Below are 25,732 nucleotides of genomic sequence, written 5' to 3' on the forward strand. Positions count from 1 at the left end.
ACTACCTAATTGTGGCAGTGTCTATTTAACCTGATGCATGAAAAATTTTGGAGTGGAAAGTGGGAAAATGTCCATCCTTATAAGTGGTTCAGATTGTTTCCTGTAGTCTAAGTCAATTTCAGAATAACAGAGTATTTTTAACATTTTTGTTGGCAACTGGCTTGATAACAAAAGCAAAACATTAAAAATTTTAACAAAAAGACATTAAAAATCATTGTCTTCAACCTCTCCATTACTGTTTGTCTAAGTATGTTATAAATCTAAAGATACCACAAGGTCCTAAAGTAAATTATCAGACAAAGGAATCAATAAACTGATTCATCTTTCCTGGTGGACTAACATTGATATCTTTTTACATGCATAAAATCTGAACCAGTGTCCACTTATTTGAGTAAAAGAATAGTAGTTATAAAATGGAACAGTAAAAGATGATCTGTTGACTGGTACATTTTAAGAAGCACAGCTGTCAGCATATTTCTATAAGTATATCTCAGTCCAAAGATATTCAATGAATGTTTTCAACATAACAAACTGTTTTTATCAGCAGAGAAATCTCCATATAGTTTCTCCTGTGAGAACCATGAAATCATCTACACTACACTTATCCAGTGTGATGGTTAAACTTGATTGTCACTTAGATTGGAATCAGAAATGCCTAAGAGTTAGTAAAGCATAGCTCTGGGTGTGCTTATGAAGGCACTCCCAGAGAAAGAATTAACTAATGAGGAAGATCTGTCCTAAATCTCTACAGTATCACGGGCATATTCTCTCTCTCTCATGATAGGATGAAACCTCTGAAACCATGAGCCAAAATTAATCTATTCCTCCCTTACTTTGTTTATATCAGATTTTTTGAGACACTGAGAGAAATGACTACTACAGAAAAAAGGTGCCAAAATTATATTGCTGTGTCCTGAAGTATTTAGAATTAGATGTGGAACAAGTTTGGAGAAGCAGGCTAGAAAAAATCTAGAATGCATTAGGCAGAGCTCAGTGTGTAAATGTGGTGAGAGTTCAAAACAGGAGAATGTTGACAGCATTGCAGACAGTAAGGACTGTTCATGAGCTATCACATGAGAATAAGGACCCTACTGGGAACTGGATTGGAAGCCATTTGTGTTACACAGCAGCAAAGAACTTGTCTACATTCTTCAGATGTTCTGAGACTGTGGGAGGCTGAGTTTAAAGTGATGGCTTAATTAACTCAGAAGAGGATATTTAAAGGTAGTAAGTGCGCTGGGAATATGGCCTAGTGGTAAAGTGCTCGCCTCGTATACATGAAGCCCTGGGTTCGATTCCTCAGCACCACATATACAGAAAAAAAAAAAAGCCGGAAGTGGTGTTGTGGCTCAAGAGGTAGGGTGCTAGCCTTGAGCAAAAAGAAGCCAGGGACAGTGCTCAGGCCCTGAGTCCACACCCAGGACTGGCAACAAAAACAAAAACAAACAAATAAAGGTAGCAAGTACAGCATTCAGAGATAAACAGCAATTGATCCCTACTTAGCAGGTTTATATTGGAAACTGACAACAGCATAGACTTTTAAAACTTGTACTTCTTATAGAAAAGAAGCACAGTACTTTAAATTGGGGCAATAGAAAAGAGGCTGTGGCACATCTAAAGTATGTATCAGTGGGCCAGGAATATGGCATAGTGGCAAGAGTGCTTGCCTCATATAGATAAAGCCCTGGGTTTGATTCCCCAGCACCACATATATAGAAAATGGCCAGAAGTGGTGCTGTGGCTCAAGTGGCAGAGGGTTAGCCTTCAGCAAAAAGAAGCCAGAGACAGTGCTCAGGCCCTAAGTCAAAGGCCCAGGACTGGCAAAAAAAAAAAAAAAAAGTATATATCAGCAAGACTCCACCAACAAAAACTGACATGGAAAAACGTATAAACCCATCTAAAAGGAGGATATGGGACATGTACACAGTGCTGCCTAGAGAAATGTTTCTTTGCAATCCAAAACCATTGAAGTCATTGTCCAAAGGGACCCCAGTCACTGCTAGACCTGTAGTAGACATCAGCATCATCCATGATTTTGGTCTTATAGCTTTGTAGAATGCAAAAGTTACAGGGTCATGAAGACTTCCACCTACTTGGGAGGCTAAGCAATACGTGGACAGAATCAAAGTTCTTTTAGGCAGCTCCACCTCTCAGAGGATGATGTATGAAGTTGTGAGGATGAAACAGAAGATTCAATGAAAATTCCAGAAATTAGAAATGCTGAAAACACTGAACAGAACACCTGCTGAAGAAAGCTGCAGGCTGTGCTCTGAGCCAGCCTCAGAGAACAGCCAGCCACATGGACTGCAACAAGCAAGGTTATTGGGAGTTGGCTGTAAAAACCCTTTGGGGATCATATCCTCACATCATGTGCCCTAGAAGGAAAAATGAAGCCATAAGATTTCTGAATGTTTGGCCTACTGGGTTTTAGTCTTGCTTTGGTCTGGATCCTTCCTGGCTAGTCTTCTATTCCTACCTTTGGAACAAGAATGTATCATTGCATCATCAAAGTATGTGATTTGTTTTTGATTCTACAGTGGTTCACAAGTAAGAGTTTTCCTTCAGTTTCAGAAGACACTTCAAACTTGGACTTTTGAACAATATAATGTTAAGACTATGAGGACTCATGCAGAGGAACTGACAATATTTGTATTATAAGATGAGTCATGAGTCTTTTAGGGGTCAGGAATGAGATATAATGGTTTAAGAAGGTGTGTTTGGGTATCAAGTTGATAAGAAGTGGACTTGTGATAGTTAATTTTGATTGTCAACTTGATTGGACTGAGAAACAAATTAGTAAATCACACCTTTTGGTTTACCTGCACCACTGTTTCCAGAGAGGGTTGAGGGGGAGAGTGCTAGTAGAGAAAAAGAACCTTTAAGTTTTTTACTCTCACAATATTTCAAATTTTCTCATTATTTTAAATTACAAAGAAAATTTGCACAAAGAATATGTTTAAACATAAAGCTTGAAAAGAACTAAGACATTTAAAAATCTGGTGGCTGGGGATATGGCCTAGTGGCAAGAGTGCCTGCCTCATATACATGAGGCCCTGGGTTCGATTCCCCAGCACCACATATACAGAAAATGGCCAGAAGTGGCACTGTGGCTCAAGTGGCAGAGTGCTAGCCTTGAGCAAAAAAAGAAGCCAGGGACAGTGCTCAGGCCCTGAGTCCAAGCCCCAGGACTGGCCTAAATAAATAAATAAATAAATATCTGATAGAAGTAGAAAACTAAAAGAGAATTATTTGGCTAAATCAGCTCAGTTTTATAAATACAAAATTGTTTCCCAAGCCTTCTAAATAACTCTACTTACTGTATGTTCTGTTGACTTATCCAAAGAAGTAGAAATATGAGAATCAGGCAAGTTATTTATAACCCTTCTCTTTATCTTCTTGGAAATCAGAATGTGTCCCCTGCTTGAATCCTTGTTTTTGCTTCCCTCTCCAAGACAATCACAACCTCTCCTTCCACTGTTAAGGTCTTAAAAACAGAACACGAATAAATACGGCCAAAAAATACAGAAAAAACCCTTTTAGAGAAGTTTTAATCAATATCAAAACTGCTATACTAGCTCCAAAGTCCATTAAAAAAAGCGTATTGTTCAAATCCCACAATGCCATTGGATGAATGTACAAGCAAAACTTGTATTAACCTGTTCAAAGTACATGTTCATTACAGGAACTGGAAAAAATAAAGAGAAACTACCCCTTGTTTATTTTTTATGACTGTACTGAGACTTCAACTCGAAGCTAGGTACTATCCCTTAGTGTTTTCACTGAATGCTGGCACTCTACCACTAACTTCAGGCTTTTTGGTAGCTAACTGGATATAGGAGACACATGGACTTTCCTGATGGGGCTGGTGTCAAACTGTAATCCTCAGATCTCAGCCTCCTGAGCTCATCTATATAAATGCTTACATTTTTCATAAATAAAATAATTATTTCTAGAAAAAAGTCTAGTTTTTTAAAATGTGTTTCACTATATGATGAGTGAGTAATGGAAGTTTGTTTTTACAAAGACACAATGATTTATCCAAAGACTACCCTTATACGGCTTTGAGCTAGCTTCTCATATGCATAAAAGTTTTTAACTTCTTTGTAACTTTTTTCTATGTAAAATGCTGCCAAAAATATTTAAACATAGTTGAATTTGAAATGGAGTGCACGAATATCTATATAATGCAATTAAAGGATATTTTTATATTAATAATTCATATAACCATTCAAGAAAAAAAATCTGGTATGAAGCTACAAACAAGCTACAAACTAAAGGTTCCAGTTTCACAAATAGCTTAGGTAGAAAATTGTTTTGTACAGGTCTGGGAATGTGGCTTAGTAGTAGAGGGCTTGCCTAGCATGCATGAAGCCCTGGGTTTGATTCTTCAGTACCACATAAACAGAAAAGGCCAAAGTAATGCTGTGGCTCAAGTAGTAGAGCGCTAGCTTTGAGCACAAAGAGGCTCAGGGACAGTGCCCAGGCCGAGTTCAAGCACCAGGACTAGCAAAAAAAAAAAAAAAAAAAAAAAAAGGAAGAAAATTGTTTTGCACAAATTTTATTAAAACTTTTTAAGGGGCTGGGAATAGTGGCAAGAGTGCTTGTCTCATCTACATGAAACCCTGGGTTCAATTCCCCAGCACCACATATACAGAAAACGGCCAGAAGTGGCGCTGTGGCTCAAGTGGCGGAGTGCTAGCCTTGAGCAAAAAGAAGCCAGGGACAGTGCTCAGGTCCTGAGTTCAAGCTCCAGGACTGGCAAAAAAAAAAACTTTTTAAATCTCAAATAAGGAAAAGTCATTAAATCACTCATTATAAATTCAAGAAACCCTATAAGGATGTTTTTTACAAGACTAAGGTGTATTTTATCTTCAAATTTGGTAATACTGACTTACTGCAACATTTTCTTTGTTTGGATTTTTTTGGGGGGGTAGCAGTACTGGGGATTGAAACTAGGCTTCTGCCATGTAGGCAAATTCATTACCTCTTCAGCCATGCTCAGCCTCTGGGAAATTCTTAGTAATAGAGAATATGGTAAGAAAACAGACTGGGGCTGGGGATATAGCCTAGTGGCAAGAGTGCCTGCCTCGGATACACGAGGCCCTAGGTTCGATTCCCCAGCACCACATATGCAGAAAACGGCCAGAAGCGGCGCTGTGGCTCAAGTAGCAGAGTGCTGGCCTTGAGCGGGAAGAAGCCAGGGACAGTGCTCAGGCCCTGAGTCAAAGGCCCAGGACTGGCCAAAAAAAAAAAAGAAAAGAAAACAGACTGTACAAAACTAATAATATGGACTGGGGATATGGCCTAGTGGCAAGAACGCTTGCCTTGTATACTTGAAGCCCTGGGTTCAATTCCTCAGCACTACATATATAGAAAACGGCCAGAAGTGGCGCTGTGGCTCAAGTGGCAGAGTGCTAGCCTTGAGCAAAAAGAAGCCAGGGACAGTGCTCAGGCCCTGAGTCCAAGGCCCAGGACTGGCAAAAAAAAAAAAACAACCAAATAACTAATAATATAAATCTAGAAAGTATAAAAACAATACTTACGTATTTGAACTAACACTTTAACTTTATAGCCATATCTCTAGTATCCACAATAAAAGGAAATAAACAATATTTAATATTAAATTTTGAGATTTGTAAGTCAAGAAATATGAGCTAAGATACAACTTTGTGTTACTAATTTCTTTATTTTATATTTACTAAATAATCTGTTTATTTTCTCTTTTTTATTGTTATTGTAGAGTTGGTATACAGAGGGTTACAGTTACATGAGTAATGAGTACAATTCTTTCTGAATCATGTCTCTACTTCCCTCCCTCTCTCCCAGTTTTTCCCTCCCAGGCCCACCCATAAGATGTACAATTCATTTGTTTATTTTCAATGTAAGGTTAAGTATTTATAACTTAAAATTTGTTTTAAAACAAATAAACTAGGCAAAAATTCAAATCCCAACAGTTTTCTAAGGTTCACAAACCTTTAGTCTGAGTATCAGATGTTATATGAAATATGGCATCATCACCTCTTCGCTTCCCTTTAGCACGTAAAGTCTGCTTTGCAGAAATGTTATTTACTGTCTTATTTTGTTGTGAAGCCCTGCAAAACATAATTGTCTTATACTCAATTCTACTTATTTATGTTGCTTATTTGGGTGCCATTCCAAGGATTTCAATTTAGGGCCTCAGCACTATCCCTGAGCGTCTCTACCACTGAGCCATAGCTCCACTTCCAGCTTTTTTTATTTTTTTTTCAAAATTTTATTATCAAACTGATGTACAGAGAGGTTACAGTTTCATACGTTAGGCATTGGATACATTTCTTGTACTGTTTGTTACCTTGTCCCTCATTCCCCACTCCCTCCTCCCCTTATCCCTTTCCCCCCATGAGGTGTTCAGTTCACTTACCAAACAGTTTTGCAAGTATTGCTTTTGTAGTTGTTTGCCTTTTTTTACCTACCCTGTGTCTCTCGATTTTGGTATTCCCTTTCAATTTCCTAGCTCTAATACCAGTCTAGATGGTTTCCAATATACTCAGATAGTAGCTAATTGGAGACTAGAGTCTCACAAGCTTTCCTGCTTGGGCTGGCTCCTCAAGATCTCAACCTCCTTGGTTTCTAGTATTACACACATGACCCACTAGCACCCGGCCTTATACTCAATGAAGCCCAAATTAATTCAGAAGCAAACCAGCATATATCCAAAATGAAAATCCAGCAGGTTACAAATAGACTCCCACAAAGAAGATTATATGATCTGGACAGTGAAAATAAACATATTGAACTCTGATCTTAGTTCTCATCTTGTTCTTTAAATTCTCGTGGTGTCTGATGAAAAAGATAGACTATTCATATATCCAGATATCTACATATGCAACATGAGCAAAAGAGTAATCATATACAAGCATTAAATAACTCAAAAAGGTTTTATAAAGTAAAATTCCAACACCACAAATATCCTAAAAGACTAAAATTATTTGTTAAAAAAAATTACAGCCAAAAGCTAATTGTTAATATGCTTCAAACATGATTCATATGTCAAAAGGTAAACTACAAAATAAAGACTGGTATAGTAGCAAATTTTACCTATATATGAAATAATTTAAAATCCAAGGTTTGGTGAAAAAAAGTTTTGGCATGACAAGCACAACAACACTTCTAAAAAATTTTTCAAAATAGAAAACATACTATGGGGATTGGGAATATGGCCTAGTGGTAAAATGCTTGCCTTGTATGCATGAAGCTCTGGATTAGATTCCTCAGCACCACATATACAAAAAGCTGGAAATGGCATTGTAGCTCAAGTGGTAGAGTGCTAGCCTTGAGCAAAAAGAAACCAGGGACAGAGCTCAAGCCTTGAGTTGAAGCCCCAGGACTGGGAAAAACAACAACAACAAAAAAAATACATATGAAAATAAATATTAAAAGATTTTTTAAATGGGCAAGAAGACTTCCAACCTATTTTGATAGTGAATAACTAAGGTGTGTGCATGACAAACTCAGAAAGGGCAATATAATTGAGATCTTGACTTTCTACACTTATTTTAAAATACAAACAAAATTGATGTAAAGAGAAATACTAGTTAAAGCTGAATAATGTATTATGCTATTTTTATCTGTACTGATATATGTAAATGTGTACTCATTTTTGTAATTTGAAAAATAATTCTGTAGGTTAAAAAAATAAAAGGTATTCATAACTAAAATGCATAGGAAGTGGAAAATAAGGACTATAAAGACCAGTAAACATACCAGGAAGAAAATTTAAAAGAATTAAGATACAAAATTGGTGATCTCTTATCTATCTTCTTATGATAGAAATTTAAAACACCTTAGAAAAGAGAAAATAGAAAACCTATTCTGGAGTAAGCAGAAGAAAAGGGAAAAGCTGGGCACCAGTGGCTCACGCCTGTAATCCTAGCTTACTCAGGAGGCTGAGATCTGAAGATCAAGGTTCAAAGTCAGCCAGGCAGGAAAGTCCAAGAGACTCTTATCTCCAATTAACCACCAGAAAATCAAGAGTAGCACTGTGGCTCAATTAGGAAAGTGAGCTGGCCTTGTGAAGAGCTCAGGGAACAGTGCCTAGGCCCCAAGTTCAAGCCCCACAACTGACCAAAAAAAAAAAAAAAAAGCAAGAAAAAAAGCAATACTTGCAAAACTGTTTGGTGTAAGTGAACTGAACACCTCAGGGGGGGAAAGGGTAAGGGGGAGGGTGGAGGGGGGTATGAGGGACAAGGTAACAAACAGTACAAGAAATGTATCCAATGCCTAACGTATGAAACTGTAACCTCTCTGTACATCAGTTTTATAATAAAAACTTTAAAAAAAACATTAAAAAAAAGGAAAAGGGAAAAGAAATAGACGACAAAGAGAGAGATAAGAAAGACAGAAAGACAAGGGAAAAAATACATCAGAAATTAGAAATGAGTAATTTTTAAATTTTACTAAAAAGATAAATAAAATTGATGAGCCTCTAACCAGACTAAGAAATTTAAAAGGAAGATGTAAATTATTAATTTCACAAATGAAAAAGGGGCTATTATTACAGGCGTAAAAGGTAAACAAAGACAAGGCACCAGTGTCTTATGCTTATACTACTAGTTACTCAGGAGGTTAAGATTAGAGAATCACAGTTTAAGGTAGAGTTTCACAGACTTTTCTATTCAGGCTGGCTTCATACTGTTATCTATTCTAGGTCTCAGACTCCTGAGTACCTAGTATTACAGGTGTTAGCTACTATAGCTCATTTTAGAAATAAGTTTTCTAAGATAGAAACACTTTATATTTACAAAAAGTAGTGGCTTTATACTAGGCAAGTGCTCTACCAGCAACCTATACCCTCAGCCCTGACAAACCAGTATTGTTACACAATTATTCCATTTATATCAACATAGTGAGAAGCAGCATGTGGCAATTCCTAAACATCTCAAGAGATAGCAGTAGATCAAGAGTTTAAATTTAGTCACCAAGGAATTTAATTTTTCTGACTAAGTGAACTTGGTAAATTGTAGTTGGTGACTTGACTCTACTTGTTCAACTACAAAATAGAAGCTCCAAACCACCATGCCACAGCTACCTATTCAACAACGTATTAGGATGGGAAAAAAATGGCTAGGGATGTTTTTTTTCACCAGTCCTGGGACTTGAACTCAAGGCCTTGGTACTGTCCCTAAGCTTCTTTTGCTCAAGGCTTGCACTCCACCACCTGGGCCACTGTGCCACGTCTGGCTTTTTCTGAGTAGTTTATTAGAGATAGCTTCAAACCACAATCCTCAGATATCAGCCTCTTAATGTGCTTTTGATATTACATTGTGAAAATAAAAAACAAGAAATTCTGAAAAACTGAAAAAAAAAGTGATATCTTAGTTCATTCAGGTTTCTTTACAAAATACAGTCAATGGGGTAGGTAGCTTATAAAGAACACAAATTTATTTCTCAGTTCAGTATGCTAGGAAGGCAAGATGAAGGCATCTGGAAAAAGCCCTTTTTCTGGCCCACAGGGCCATTTTCCACTATAAACTCACGTGACAGAAGAGACAAAGGGCACTAATCCCATTTATAAGGACTGCTCCAGCGGACTTAGCCACTGCCAAAGCCCCACCATCACCTCCTAATACCATCACCAAGGGTTACTAGATCTCAACACTTCCATTACAGAAGGCCACACAGGGAATTCAGAATAGTAAATAAAACTCATAATATCAAATGTTGGTAAGACTACTATCTATCTATCTATCTATCTATGAATTGATACAACTGATTGAGAAAGCAATTTAGTACTCAGAATAGCCACAGAAGGACTAATATCCTTATACCCAATAATTTTACCCACAATTTTACCCACAGAATTATTATTAAAGAAACAATTCATTATGGTGCTACCTGATTTCATAAAAACGTTTAGTAAAATGATTAAATTATAGCTCATCATTATCACAGAACATGTTATGTAGAAAGTAACACATTTTCTAAACTACTGGATAGCACAGATTTAAAAAAGAATACCTAGGGGCTGGGGATATAGTCTCGTGTCAAGAGTGCTTGCTGCCTTGTATACATGAAGCCCTGTGTTCAATTCCCCAGCACCACATATACAGAAAACGGCCAGAAGTGGCACTGTGGCTCAAGTGACAGAGTGCTAGACTTGAGCAAAAAGAAGCCAGGGACAGTGCTCAAGCCCTGAGTCCAAGCCCCAGGACTGGCCAGAAAAAAAAACAAAAACCTCTAATTGCAGAAAGAAAAATAAAATAAAAAAGAATACCTAGAATACACAAAGGATACCTACACAGTAAAATACAATGAATTACCTACCAAGTAACATCCAGGAGCATAGTAAAATAGGAGCTACCTACCATACTCATAATCATAACTAACAAGTAGGCATGCCTAAACAAGCACATTAAAAAAAAAATCTGTCTAATGTAACTCTTTTGGAACTCTGGGATCTAGAAAAGACTTGTAACTTCTAGGAGAAGGTTTGGCCAGTAAATTACTGTTGATCCAGCTCAATTCAGCTCTTATAGTGGCAATAGATATCCACCCTCCACCCCTAGCTCCAAAAGAGGTAAGAATGTACATGTTCCTGGACCAATTTACATTGTGACTATGGGACCCAAGGTAGGCAATATGCATCCTGTCATTTAAATATTAGTAATATTCTTTTTACTTTTGAGATGAGGGTCTATGTTGCCCAAGGTGATCCTGAACTCAAAGTTGAAGTGACCTTCCCACATCTGCTTTCTGAATAGCTAGAACTATATACAGCCTTACATTATACTCTAGTTATAGTATCTGACCACATACAAACACAGGCAGCCAGTCATGCTGCCAAATGCTAACTACATTGATAAGATTTTCCCATCCACAGGAACTTCAAGGGAATTTAAAGAGTTAGCACCTAGTTCACACACACACACACACACACACACACACACACACACACTTTATTTCTTTTTATCCTTTTGGAAGTCAAACACTTAAAGACTAGGATATCCAAAAGAAAAAGTTTATAAAGCCACCTACATAATCAGGGAAAAGTATAAGCTCAAAAAAGATCCAGAGGGCTGGGAATATGGATTAGTGGCAGAGTGCTTGCCTAGCACGCATGAAGCTATGTGTTGGATTCCTCAGTACCACATAAACAGAAAAGGCTGGAAGTAGCATTGTGGCTCAAGTGGTAGAGTGCTAGCCTTGAGTAATAGAAGCCCTGGGACAGTACCCAGGCCCTGAGTTTAAGCCCCAGGACTGGCAAAAAAAAAAAAAAAAAAAAAAAGGTCATGTAATAATCCTAGCTACTCAGGAGGCAGAGATCTGAGGATACTGATTTGAAGCTAGCCCAGGCAGAAAAGTCCATGACTCTTATCTCTAGTAAACTACTCAGAAAAGGCCAGAAGTGGCACTGTGACTCAAGTGATAGAGCACTAGCCTTGAGCCAAAGATGCTCAGGGACAGCATCCAGGCCCTGAGTTCAAGCCCCAGGAGCAACACAAAACAAAAATAAACAAACAAAAACACAGTCATTCTAGACATCAGAAAACAATTTACTTCATGTTTAGCCAGTAACCTTTCTGTGGGAAAAGAGTAAAGGGTTCAAGAGAATATTTTGAGTAAAGACATCACTAAACATACCTTTCATATAAAAAGTACGTCTTGTGAGGATTTAGATTTTGACAAGATTCTAGGCTGCCATCAGATGATGGAGAAAGTTGCTCTGATTGCAAGTTGTCTGAATCACTCAAACTGGCATCCGTTACAGGTGGGCTCTTTATGTATTTTCTTCCTAACTCCGTTCCCAGGACATTCGTCAATGTAACTTTGGGTATCCTGTCACACAGAATAACAAACACCATACTGCACCAGTTTTCAGTTATAAAAAAAATGTACTCTAGGAAGTGGTATTTTCAAATACTGTCATTTTAGGGCTGGGGATATGGCCTAGTGGGAAGAGAGCTTGCCTCGTATATATGAAGCCCTGGGTTCGATTCCCCAGCACCACATATACACAGAAAATGGCCAGAAGTGGCGCTGTGGTTCAAGTGGCAGAGTGCTAGCCTTGAACAAAAAGAAGCCAGGGACAGTGCTCAGGCCCTGAGTCCAAGGCCCAGGCCGGGCCAAAAATAAATAAATGAATGAATGAATGAATGAATAAAATACTGTCATTTTAGCACAAGTAAGCTATTAGAACCATAACACCCTAGAAATCCACACATAAATACTCAATTTTTTTAATACATACAGTCTTTTGGTTTCTAGAAGTACTTGTTTCTTAGAAATTATGGCACTAGCATACCATTATAGTGTCCAACTGGACTAATGAATGCTATTACAGTGCTTGAAGTTTTTCACCAGATTTCACACACACACAAAAAGCTTTTTCTTTTCTAGTACTAATTAAAATATAAATCACTAAAATTCAAGACATCTTTATCATCTTTTAAAACAGAAAGATCAGGGCTGGGAATGTGGCTTAGCAGTAGAGTGTTTGTCTAGTGTTGTAGGGAGCAGAGCTGACTCCATCTTGACTAGGGAAACATGATAGGAAATGTTGGGGGGAGTAGATTAGGTCAACCTGACCCCCAAATTCTGCTTCTGTAAATGGCTTGCTTAACTTGTTTGCTTGTTCTATCCCCTCTGTTGAAAATGTTCAAAATTGAACCAAAATTAACTTTAAAAGATTATCCCAAGCTGCATTTAAGTACCAGATATCATGGGCCTCTAAAGTTCCTCCAATTCCAGACATTAACCCAGTATGTCCATAATAGGACACCTTTTTTCAGTTAGAAAGCACTTTCTTTCTACGTGAACAAATATCACAGTGAAAAACAAAGAATAAGTGAACCTTTAAAGGCTAATGAATTAGAAAATATAGGAAATATATAGTAACATCCAACTGCTACTTTGCTAATGAGAAGAATAAAAGTTCAGAGGGGGTAAAATGTAAAAAAAAATTGTATGACTCTGAAGCCAGGCAAGCATAGGTTAAGATTCAGATTTCACCACATAATAACTGTATATTCTTGAGGCAAGCACTTTTTTTTTTATTAATTAATTTATTTATTTATTTTGCCAGTCCTGGGCCTTGGACTCAGGGCCTGAGCACTGTCCCTCGCTTCTCTTTGCTCAAGGCTAGCACTCTGCCACTTGAGCCACAGCGCCACTTCTGGTCATTTTCTATCTATGTGGTGCTGGGGAATCGAACCCAGGGCTTCATGTATATGAGGCAAGCACTCTTGCCACTAGGCCTTATTCCCAGCCCATAACTGTATATTCTTGAAAAGATACTTACTGTGACTTCTGCTTTCACCACAGATCATCTCATCTTTAAAAGGATAAGAATATTATCTACCTTGCACAGTACTGAATAAAGATAACAGATTTAAAGCAATTGGTACAATTCCTGGCACATAGTAGGTACACAGTAAGTGGAAACTCATTTTAATTTTCATAGTACTTGTTTTGCTCAAATTTATAAACTTCTCATAGTGCTTTGTAGTCATGTTTTTTATCTTCTGTAATCTTTATCAAAACAATCTTTTTAAAAATATATAAAATGACCAGTTAGCCATGATATAATAGACTTAAAACGCTTCACGCCATAGTACAAACACCTCCCATCACCTATGGACAACTAGCCACTTTAGGTACCTTGAGGAAACAGGTACCCTTGTGTGATAACCTGTCAGAATATAAATCTATAAAGTGATAACTAAATTCATAATAACTATACTGCTGGAATCTAAAAAGTTTAGAATTTTCACCAGTAATTAAGTGTAAATAAATGTGTTTCATTCATTTCATATATCTCAATCTACAGGAAAGAATAAACGTCATTTTACATAACATGTTCAATTTGTTTTACTATATAAATAGTATTGTTGTAGGGAGTACAGCTGACTCCATTGTGACTAGGGAAACATGGTAGAAAATGTTGGGGGGAGATTAGGTCAATCTGACCTCAAAATTCTGCTTCTATAAACGGTTTGCTTACCTTTTTTTTTTTTGCTTACTCTACTCCGTGTCAATCTCCTACATCTGTGCCATGTTTGCCTAACTTGTTGGTTGCTTGTTATACCCCCTGAGTCAAGCCCCTACATCTTTGCTATGCTTTTACCTTTATAAACCCCAATTTGAATACTGCTCGGGATCACAGTGTTCGCTCCTGAGTCTGCACTGTGTCCCTGGCTAGTCAGCCCGCTTTTCACTGTCCAGTTCAGCTCCCGAGTCTGTGCTGCGTTCCTGGCCGGTCAGTTTGCTTTTTGCTTCCCCAATACCCATCTTTTTGCTTGAGACTGTCTCTGAGTGGTGGACTCTTGGAGGGACAGGAAATCCCCTCCCACAGACCCCGTAATAGTATCAGTAAGTAAGATAAAAACAGATTTGTTTACCTTTATTCATGAATAACAAAAAAATCACACTTCAAAGTATAACAAGTACACTAACCAAAGCAAAAGCAAGTTTAGAAATATACAGTGAGGGCTGGGGATATAGACTAGTGGCAAGAGTGCCTGCCTCGGATACACGAGGCCCTAGGTTCGATTCCCCAGCACCACATATACAGAAAACGGCCAGAAGCGGCGCTGTGGCTCAAGTGGCAGAGTGCTAGCCTTGAGCGGGAAGAAGCCAGGGACAGTGCTCAGGCCCTGAGTCCAAGGCCCACGACTGGCCAAAAAAAAAAAGAAATATACAGTGAGCACAAAGTATACAGGCCTGAAAAGTATAGGGCCATTAAGTTTCTGATTATGTTTCTGCATACTTATTTCTAAAGTTGTAGGTCCCATCTACTTATGCAACAAGGGAACAATGAGATTCAGATATTTCATAAGGGGAGGACATATTGAAAAAGTGGTAAGGTACTAATATACTCGTTTATTTTAAGAGCAAAATTTTAAAGAAGTCTTTGAAGAAATATTAACAGTTAATATCTGTTATTAGGACTGAAATAAAGCTGGGTAACAGTGGATCATGCCTTTAATTCTAGCTACTCACGAGACTGAACTCTGAGGATCATGGTTTAAAACCATCCCAGACAGAAAATCAGTCTGTGAGACTCTTACCTCCAATTAACCACCCAAAAAAATAAAAGGAATATTAAAAAAAAAAAAAAGCAAAGGGGCTGGGAATATGGCCTAGTGGCAAGAGTGCTTGCCTCGTATACATGAAGCCCTGGGTTCAATTCCTCAGTACCACATATATAGAAAAACAGCCAGAAGTGGTGCTGTGGCTCACATGGCAGAGTGCTAGCCTTGAGTAAAAATAAGCCAGGGACAGTGCTCAGGACTGGCCAAAATAAATAAAGAAATAAATTTCTAAAAAGCAAGAAGCAGAGCTATGGTTCAAGTGGTAGAATGCGAACCTTGAGCAAAAAAGATGAGGAACAGCACCCAGGCCCAGGCCCTGGGTTCAGATCCCAGAACACACACACACACACACACACACACACACACACAAATACACAAATGCTAATTTCATTTTATTTTTCTGTAATTCTAGTATAATGCCTTTCTAAAATAGTAGTTTATGGTATTTTAACAGATTTTTAAATCCATTCTTCTCTCTGATGATATAATTCCAAATATACCTTGTAAATCGAAAACAAATTCTAGGGAAAAATACAATTCTTGGTATGTTCAAGAGATTCACAGAATCTCTAAATCTGCTTCTTTTCCTTTTACTAAACACTAAACTAGGAAAAAGGGGAAATAAAAAGTAAAAATAAAGTAGTCCCTACCCACATGAAGGTTACTCTTAGGGAAACAAATTAAAAATCACAATATAGTAGGATGAGTGCTATAAAGCATGAGCAAGCTGTTAAGCAAGACAGAGAAACAAACCACCTACAAATATGTAAGGTAGAATCAAACAAGGCCCCCAAAATGCTGCTTACGAACTCAGTGTTCAAAAGCAACAAACATCAGTAAGAAGAGGAGATTGGTTCCAAGATAAGAAAACAAAACAGAATGAATAAAATAGCACTGTACATTCAAGTGAACTGCCAACTGTACCCTAAGCCTAAGGCACATCAACACAGAAAGATATCAAACTGAATGACAAGACTTGATTTTCAGAATCAATACAAAAACAAACACTGTACACCTTTACAATAAAAAAAGAAAAATATAAGGAATAATAAAAGTAAAAAAGGACTGTGCACAGGAAGCCCAACCAAGTCACTATCACAGTAATAAAAAGCACAGAGTTATTAGGCCTTATCTTGAGGAATTGGCAATAAAGTTCTGACAAAGACAGATCTAGAGAATCTGAAAAACCCAGGGCTGGAGATATAGCCTAGTGGCAAGAGTGCTTGCCTCATATACATGAGGCCCTGGGTTCAATTCCCCAGCACCACATATACAGAAAACGGCCAGAAGTGGCGCTGTGGCTCAAGTGGCAGAGTGCTAGCCTTGAGCAAAACAGAAGCCAGGGACAGTGCTCAGGCCCTGAGTCCAAGGCCCAGGACTGGCAAAAAAAGAATCTGAAAAACCTAAAAATCTAAAAATACCTAGACATGGCAAGTGACTGACTCTAAAGGGTAAAGAAAAAGAAGTATCGGGGCTGGGGGTATGGCCTCGTGGCAAGAAAGCTTGCCTCATATACATGAGGCCCTGGGTTCAATTCCCCCGCACCATATATACAGAAAACGGCCAGAAGTGGCGCTGTGGCTCAAGTGGCAGAGTGCTAGCCTTGAGCAAAAGGAAGCCAGGGAGAGTACCCAGGCCCTGAGTCCAAGCCCCAGGACTGGCCAAAAAAAAAAGAAAAAGAAAAAGAAGTATCAACGATAATTCCTAAATTCTAATTTATATGGGCAAGTTAAGGTACTCAGAGAATCAGCAGATACAAAACTAAGAATTAATTTGGTAATTAAGATTATGGTCTATATTTCCAGACTTCAGTAACTAAACAGGAAAATAAAAATATTAAAGCATTATTAGAAATATTTTATTTATTTAGCAATACTGAAGACCCTGTACCTCCAGGCATGTGCTCTGGTATGCTAACCATACCCCCCCAGACTTTTTTGCTTTCGTCATTTTGAGGAAAGGGTCTCACATTTATACGCTGGCAAGCCTGGACACAATCCTCCTATTTACCCTTCCCATGTAGCTAGGATGACAGGTACATGCCACTGCACCCAGATTTCATTGGTTGAGATGGAATCTAAAACATTTTGCTCATTGGCTAGTTCTCTACCAACTGAGCCACACTTCTAACCCCTAACCCCTTTATTCAGATGTCAGCACAACTGAGATTAGTTTCCTATACAAGATAGAAGACTTCCTGAATAAGGGTGAATACGTGCAAATTGTTTAAAAAATTATTGATATAAAGTTGTTTGATTCCAAGATTACTAGTGATAGAAAATTAATTTACATCAGGAATAATTAACTAAGAAGAGTCCCACTAAACTTGCTTTTATTTATTTATTTTTAGTCCTAGGGATTGAATCCAGGGGTTTTCCACTTCAAGCCTCCACCACTTGAGCTATATTCCAACCCCCTTTGTTTTCTTGCTTGCTTTCTCTCTTCCTCCATCTCCCTATCTCCCTCCCTCTTCCACCCTTCTTTTCTTCCCTCCCTCCCTCTCTTCTTTCAGGAGGCTGGTATCTGAGGATTGTGGTTTGAAGCCAGCCCAGGCAGGAAAGTCCATGAGACTATTCTAATTAACCACCAAAGAAGCTGGAGGTGGAGCTGTGGCTCAAGTGTTAAGAGTGCTAGCCTTGACCACAAATAACTCAGGGACAGGGCCCAGGCCCTGAGCTCAAGCCTCAGGACTGGTACACACACTGGCATACACACACTGGCGCGCACACACACACACAGGCGCGCGCGCGCACACACACACACACACACACACACACACACACACACAAAGTTGGGGTGGGGATTAAGTCTTGCTAACTTCCCAGGCTGGTCTCCATCTCCTGAGTACCTCAGATTACCAATGTGCACTACCACAGCTAGCTCATTACTCATTTTATATGACTTTACCTTCTTAAAAGAAGTATCCCCCTTTAAAGGTAATGTGTATGTTTAGATATTTTGATATAGCTCTACATTTTTTTTTTTTTGGCCAGTCCTGGGCCTTGGACTCAGGGCCTGAGCACTGTCCCTGGCTTCTTCCCGCTCAAGGCTAGCACTCTGCCACTTGAGCCACAGCGCCGCTTCTGGCCGTTTTCTGTATATGTGGTGCTGGGGAATCGAACCTAGGGCCTCGTGTATCCGAGGCAGGCACTCTTGCCACTAGGCTATATCCCCAGCCCTCTACATTTATTTTTAAAGTAACTACTGAAAAGCCAGCTCTGGTGGCTCATGCTTATAATCCTAGCTACTCAGGAGGCTGAGATCTAAGGATCACAGTTCAATGCCAGCCTGGGCAGCAAAGTCCATGACACTCTTTTCTTATATCCAACTAACCACCAGAAAAACCTCAAGTAGCACCATGGCTCAAAGTGGCAGAGTATTAGCCTTGAGCAAAAAGAGCTAGGGGAGAGTGTCTAGGCCCCAAGTTCAAACCACACAATAGACCAAAACAAAAACAAAAAAGCAACCTACTGAAAGTTAGCAGTTTTTGCTCTGTCTTGGTTTAAAACACTTAGATACTGTCATTCTGATTACAGACCATATTATCAAAGCACTGTCTAGCTAATCAGAAGTTATTTCTGACAACAAACTACTTTCCTTCTAAAATATTGAAGTATTAAAACAATACATATATACATATATATGATATATCTTAACCATGTTAAGAAATCAAAAACAGGGCTGGGGATATGGCCTAGTGGCAAGAGTGCTTGCCTCATATACATGAGGCCCTGGGTTCAATTCCCCAGCACCACATATACAGAAAATGACCAGAAGGGGTGCTGTGGCTCAAGTGGCAGAGTGCTAGCCTTGAGCAAAAAGAAGCCAGGGACAGTGCTCAGGCCCTGAGTCCAAGCCCCAGGAGTGGCAAAAAAAAAAAAGAAAGAAATCAAAAACAAACAAAAGAAAAAAACCACCTTGGTACAAATAATATGCACTAAAGCCAAGTATCAACACCTCACTCCTATTATCCTACCTACTCAGAAGGTTGATATTTTAGGACTGCAATTTGAATCTAGTCTAAGTAGAAGAGTCCTTGAGACTCTACCTCTAATTAACCAAGCAAAGAAAAATGGATTAGAGGTGTAGCCCAAGTAATACAGCATCACCCATGAGTGAAACACCTGAGCAAGAATGAGAAGTCATGAATGAGTTCAAGCCTCAGTACTGGTGCACATACACACACAAATACACGCATACACACAATGCATACAAAAAATGATGACAGGAAAGTAAAATGGGCACTATTTGGTATGCATGGGTAACAGCATGTATAAGAATGAAAAAATGATGACAGGAAAGTAAAATGGGTGCTATTTGGTAGGCATGGGTAGCAGCATGTATGAGGATAAATATGGTGGAAGCCATTTATTTGCACATAGAAAAATACACCAATGAAATCTACTAAAATTGTCTTAAAAGGGGGCAGATTCATTAAAATCTACTGCATGAATGTGTGGAAATGTCAAAATGAAATCCTCTTTTGTAACACCAAATGTACACTAATTTAAAATATTATAAGGAGAATGAGGAAAGGAGTGACATTGATGAAGATGTATTGTACTCATAAAATCATATGTTCAATTAAAATTCTTTTCTAATGTACAACTATTTGAGAATAATAAATTATATAAAATATTTTTATAAAGAAAAAGGTCTTAAAAATAAGCCAAACACCAGTGGCTCACATCTATAATCCTAGCTACCCAGGAGACTGAGATCTGGTAAATGATGGTTTAAAGGCAGCCTGGACAGAAAAGTCTCTGAGACTCTAGCTCCAAAATAACAAGCAAGAAGCTGAGCTTAAGTTGTAGAGTGCCAAGTAAGCAAGCAAACCAAGCAATACATATAAATCTAATTTATATATTACATATATTCTAGGTATATATTTCTATCATATGTAATTTATATGATAAAGATATATTTAGATTTATATGACCTAAGCAATATATGTATATATATATATGTTATATTCACAAGTTACTAAAGCTAATTTCTAGTTTTCAGCCACAAATTTTCATACAAAAAAAAATTTTTTTTTTTTTTTGGCCAGTCCTGGGGCTTGGACTCAGGGCCTGAGCACTGTCCCTGGCTTCTTTTTGCTCAAGGCTAGAACTCTGCCACTTGAGCCACAGCGACACTTCTGGCCAATTTCTGTATATGTGGTGCTGGGGAATTGAACCCAGGGCCTCATGTATATGAGGCAAGCACTCTTGCCACTAGGCCATATCCCCAGCCCTCATACAAATTTTTTAAAATACAAAACAAAATTTGTCTTGTTATTTTCTGAGCTTAAACCAAATATTTACTCTCTAAACCCGGAAGCAATATTTTAATATCTCATTATTTTAAATGCACAAACATATAGAAAAGCTCACAAAGCCAAAGATGAGTCATTTGGTTAAATAATGTTTAAAGATATGTTAAAAGATGCAAAAAAATTTAAAAATGCTTATGGAAACAATATATGCATATACATATATATGTATGTATACATGTATCTTCATTTTAGGCAAGTGTTCTCTACACTGGGGCCACATCTCCAGCCCATGTATCTTCATTTTATATAAGTAATTCCTAAAAAAAAGGACACATGAGTTAAATTATTATAAAGTAAGTTAAATGTAGTAAGGATACTTGTTTTTAAATATAATTCACATCAGCCACTAATGAAGTACAGAACCATTATCTAACTTTGTAAATTAAGATTTGTTTTACAGTGGTACAGACCTGTTTATATTTTTAGGAATACTGGATTTGTATTATTTTAAATGTGGTAGGTCGAACAAAATCAATGCTGAACAACATACCTTTCAGATAAATTAAAGCTTTGGTGAAGAGATTCTAATTTTTGACATGTCTCTATGCTGCCAACAGATGTCGAAGGCAATGAGTCTGATTGCACCTTCTTGGCATCCCATAAATTAGCATCATTTCTAGGGAGGGTCTTTCTGAATTTTCGTCCTATATCCGTCCATAGGACATTCGTCAACATAACTTTGAGATGCCTGTTATACACATAAATAATACATGCTGTGCTAAACATTACATAATACATAAATTTATCAAACTGTAGCAAATTATTATCTCCAGGAATTCTCAATTTCGGTTATTCAAGTAATTCATTATGGTAATAAGTACCTTAAGGGGAAAAGGTAAGCATAAACTTTCTCAAACATACATTAAAAGTAAGGTCTATTTCACTTAAACTGAGAATGTATTTTTTAGAATTCTGTCACTTATACTGTAACTGTGGTCACTCATAGGTAAAGTTGTTGCTCATTCACACTGTTGAATGATCCATGGCTCTCATTACAACACTCATCACAGATGCAACCACTTCCTACACTAAAACTGTTCTTTTGTTTCAACATGTGATTCAGAAAACATTAGTAAAACCAGAGGAGAGCCAGGAACCTCTGGCTCACACTTGTAATCCTAGCTACTCAGATCTGAAGACTGCAGTTCAAAGCCAACAACCTGAGCAAGAAAGTCTGTGAGTCTCTTTAACTCTAATTAACCAGCAAAATGCTGAAAGTGAAGCTGAGTTCAAGCGGCAGAGCTCTAGCTTTGAGCAAAAAAGCTCAAGAACAGTGACCAGGTTCTGAGTTCAAGCCCCAGGACTGACATGCACACACACACGGTAGTACATCATTCACAGTCTTGTTTTACTTTATTTTTATAAAATGGGAAAATTTAAAACATTTACTTGTATTGCACTATCTCAGAAGGAAACCCGATAGATGCACATGGTTGCAGTTTTTGCCTCATCACATTTGTTATTTACTTATTCAATACATCTTTTGCTGACAATGTTTTTAAAACTATATACAGATGAGAGGGGGAAACTGGGAAAGAGCAAAGAAAGAGGTGACATCATCCAAAAAGAAATGTACTTTTTACCTGACTTAGGTAACTGTAACCCCCTTGTACATTACCTTTATAATAGCAATTAAAAATTTAAACTATATACAGTTCTGGAACCCTAGAATATAGTTTTTGAAGGAATATAAACAGTTTACTAAGTGGACTTCCAACAATATGTGCATGACTGAAATGACTTCAAATGCTTAATTAGTGATGATCCTATGTGATGAGCATTTTTCAGCAGCACTTTTTGTTTAAAAACACAAGAATATTAAGAAATTATAAAATCCTTATTTTCTAGATAAAAGAGAAAATTTAAAAAATCATCTGGGCTCAGAGCACTCGCACAAAGGTGAAGCACGGAACTTAGACAATGGGTGATGGGCTCTATTTCACCATGAAATGAATTTCATGGAAGTCCCCTACAGTGTGGTTGTTATTAACAATACCCAACCCAGATGTGAGACAAGCAGAAGAATTCTTCCTGTTCTCAATCCCTAGCATGGAAGTGAAGGACTGCAACAACAACGGAGTAATGTCCCCACACTATAGGACCACTTCATATTCTCCTTCCAAATCCACTGTGACAATCAGATCTCCCAGCACTCCAACTCTACTAGGATGGCCTCCTTTTGCTGGCGGTAAGCTCCATGTGCCTAGACACAGATTAGGAAGCAGGTAAACAACTACCCTGAAACTACAGCCAAGAACAAGCTGAGGGAGCTGCAGTTCCCCACCAGTAGCTTGATCAGGTGTAAAGGATCCAGAAGGAGCATGATAAGCAAAGTATAGTAAAGTCTGACTAGTGAAAGCACCAACCAGGATATCTTAGGGTAGTACTTTCTGTTAGAAATCATCTTTATCCTCACTAACATCAAGGAGATGCTTTACCTCAAAGTACTTCTTTTTCTTTTTTTTTTTTTTTGGCCAGTCCTGGGCCTTGGACTCAGGGCCTGAGCACTGTCACTGGCTTCCTTTTTGCTCAAGGCTAGCACTCTGCCACTTGAGCCACAGCGCCACTTCTGGCCGTTTTCTGTATATGTGGTGCTGGGGAATCGAACCAAGGGCCTCATGTATAAGAGGCAAGCTCTCTCGCCACTAGGCCATATCCCCAACCCCCTCAAAGTACTTCTTTAAGGTTAAAATAAAGTTGGTATAGTGCCCTCTCCACATACCCTTTCCTTTTCACCTCAATTAATGAGCATTTTTTTCCACCCAAACCTTTATCCATCTGGATTTTGAAGTAAGGAAATGAAAATGAAACCCTTAAATTCGATTTCATGGAAACATAGTGATACACTACTCAGATCAGCTACTTCTTAACTCTGGTTCTCAAGAACACAGTATATTTGTTTGAGCTTCCAAACTCTTAGGGCCTGGGGCTGAGAAGGTTGCTCAGTGGTAGAGTGGTAGAGTGGTAGAGTGGTAGACCTAACATGCATGAAGCCTGATTCCTCAGTACCATATAAACAGAAAAGGACAGAAGTAGCGCTGTGGTTCAAGGGGTAGAGTGCTAACCTTGAGCAAAAGAAGCTCAGGAACAGTGCCCAGGCCCTGAGTTCAAGCCCCAGGACTGGCAAAAAGAAAAAAATCTTAGGGCCCAAGACCCAGTCTTGTTCTTTCGTCCTTGTGATTTCCGTTGCCCATTAAGAAATGAGCAAACGGCCCTATTTTCTCTTTGACTGCTTACTTGGTAGATTATTGCATGTACTATGGAGGAGACCTTTCTGCCTCACTACTGCTCTCTGGTCAGTTCTGGGTTCCCTGGTTGGTTTTGTGATAAATGAGGAACAAGTCTTGGTCCTAAAGAACAAGGATTTTATTTCTGTATATTAGAACTTTTTTTTTCCAGTCCTGGGGCTTGAACTGAAGGCCTGGGCTCTGTCCTTAAGCCTTTCTGTGCTCAAGGCTAGTGTTCTACCACTTGAGCCACAGCAACACTTCTAGCTTTTTCTGTTTATGTGGTACTGAGGAATCGAACCCAGGGCTTCATGCATGCTAGGCAAGCACTCTACCACTAAGCCATATTCCCAGCCTAGAACTATTTTTTATATATAATTTCCATCCTAGTTAAAATAGTACTGGTTGTGATCAGCTAACTGTAACTAATACAAATTTGGTCCTCATGCATTCTATCTATTCATATTTTTTTCTTTTTTGCCAGTCCTGGGGCTTGAACTCAGGGACTATGTCCAGGCCCTGTCTCAAGACTAGCACTCTACCACTTGAGCCACAGTGCCACTTCCAGCTTTTTCTGTTTATGTGGTGCTGAGGAATTGAACCCAGGGCTTTATGCATGCTAGGCAAGCACTTTACCACTAAGCCACATTCCCAGCCCCTATTCATACATTCTTTTTTTTTTTTTTTTTTTTTTTTTGCCGTCCTGGGGCTTGGACTCAGGGCCTGGGACTCAGGGCCTGAGCACTATCCCTGGCCTTTTTGCTCAAGGCTAGCATTCTACCACTTGAGCCACAGCACCACTTCTGGCTTTTTCTATGTATATGTGGTACTGAGGAATGGAACCCAGGGCTTCAGGTATGTGAGGCAAGCACTCTACTAGGCCATATTCCCAGCCCTCATATATTCTTCATTACTGCCAGGGCCGTGCTGAGAATTTCAGCACTCTATGGTCCAAAAAGCAAATGTTCCAGTTACACATAAGGCAATGCTAGAAGCCAAACACAGTCCTCTTGAGTATCAATGACTTCCATCTCAGTCTCAGAGTCAGAAATAGCATACTGATAAGAGCTAGCACATGGCTCTACACTCTTCTCCCTTTCTTCCTTTAAGGGAACCAGATTTGCTTCTTTATACAGATTTTTCCAATGAAATAAAACATACTATAGCAAAATAAAGAACAAAAACCCCTCATCTGTTTGCAGCAGCTAGCTGTGGATAAACTCCCAAGCCATCTTAGGAGGATATTATGTCCTAAATTAACTTTCTTGGGATATACTGAAGCTCAAACATGTTGAATTTGAAAAATACAAGTTTAAGCAAGGCTTCATGCTCAAAACTGTAATTCTAGCTACCTGGGAGAACATGGTAGGGGGTGTGTATGATTCAAGACCCCTCTAAGCATTAGGCATAAATGTTCTCGAAATATTAACCAACAGCTGGGCACAGGGGGCATGCACTTGTTATTCTCGCTACAGGGGAATCAGTAATCAATGCTTGTCATCATCAGTGACATGCAGATCAAATAGATGGATCAAAGTCCAGGAAAGTTATTCATAAAATGAAATCTTACTTCAAAATTAACCAAGGCAAAAAGGACTGGATACATGGTTCAAGTGGTAGAGCATCTGCCTTACAAGCATGAGACCCTGAATTATAACATCAGCACCACCACAAAAATTTTTGAATCAACTCAAAATGGATCAAGGACCTCAACATCAGACCTGAATCCTTGAAACTACTGAAGGACAGAGTAGGAAAGACACTAGAACTTATAGGCACAGGAAGGAACTTCCTGAATAGAGTCCCAGGGGCACAACAAATAGGGGAAAGACTCAACAAATGGGACTACTACAAATTAAAAAGTTTCTGCACAGCTAAGGTCATAGCCACCAAAATAGAAAGACAGCCAACGATATGGGAAAGGATATTTACCAGCACAGCAACAGACAAAGGCCTGATATCGGTCATCTACAGAGAACTCAAAAAACTAAGCCCCTCCAAGCCCAATAAACCTATTAGGAAATGGGCAAAAGAGCTAAAGAGAGACTTCACAAGAGAAGATATAAAAATGGCAAAGAAACACATGAGGAAATGCTCAACATCCCTGCTAGTAAAGG

At 38.6% G+C, this 25,732-nt stretch overlaps 1 protein-coding gene and 1 long non-coding RNA gene across 2 annotated transcripts in view; both read right to left on the reverse strand.

Annotated features, from left to right (window-relative positions):
- Senp7 (SUMO specific peptidase 7) overlaps positions 1 to 25,732 on the reverse strand; it is a 101,488-nt gene that overhangs the window by 45,755 nt on the left and 30,001 nt on the right. Inside the window, exons 4-7 of the mRNA XM_048346523.1 lie at positions 20,879 to 21,076; positions 11,620 to 11,814; positions 5,974 to 6,092; positions 3,318 to 3,484 (exon numbers count right to left, since the gene is read on the reverse strand). Of these exons, the coding sequence (XP_048202480.1) occupies positions 3,318 to 3,484; positions 5,974 to 6,092; positions 11,620 to 11,814; positions 20,879 to 21,076 (679 nt within the window). The remainder of the gene's footprint in view (positions 1 to 3,317; positions 3,485 to 5,973; positions 6,093 to 11,619; positions 11,815 to 20,878; positions 21,077 to 25,732) is intronic.
- Positions 4,531 to 5,542, reverse strand: LOC125351640. The gene is made up of 3 exons (XR_007210985.1): positions 5,494 to 5,542; positions 4,773 to 5,053; positions 4,531 to 4,567 (listed from the first exon to the last, which is right to left on the reverse strand). It is a non-coding gene; the product is annotated as an uncharacterized LOC125351640 (long non-coding RNA).

The sequence above is a fragment of the Perognathus longimembris genome, chromosome 5 (genome assembly GCF_023159225.1).
Source record: "Perognathus longimembris pacificus isolate PPM17 chromosome 5, ASM2315922v1, whole genome shotgun sequence".
NCBI classification, from domain to species: Eukaryota; Metazoa; Chordata; class Mammalia; order Rodentia; family Heteromyidae; genus Perognathus; species Perognathus longimembris.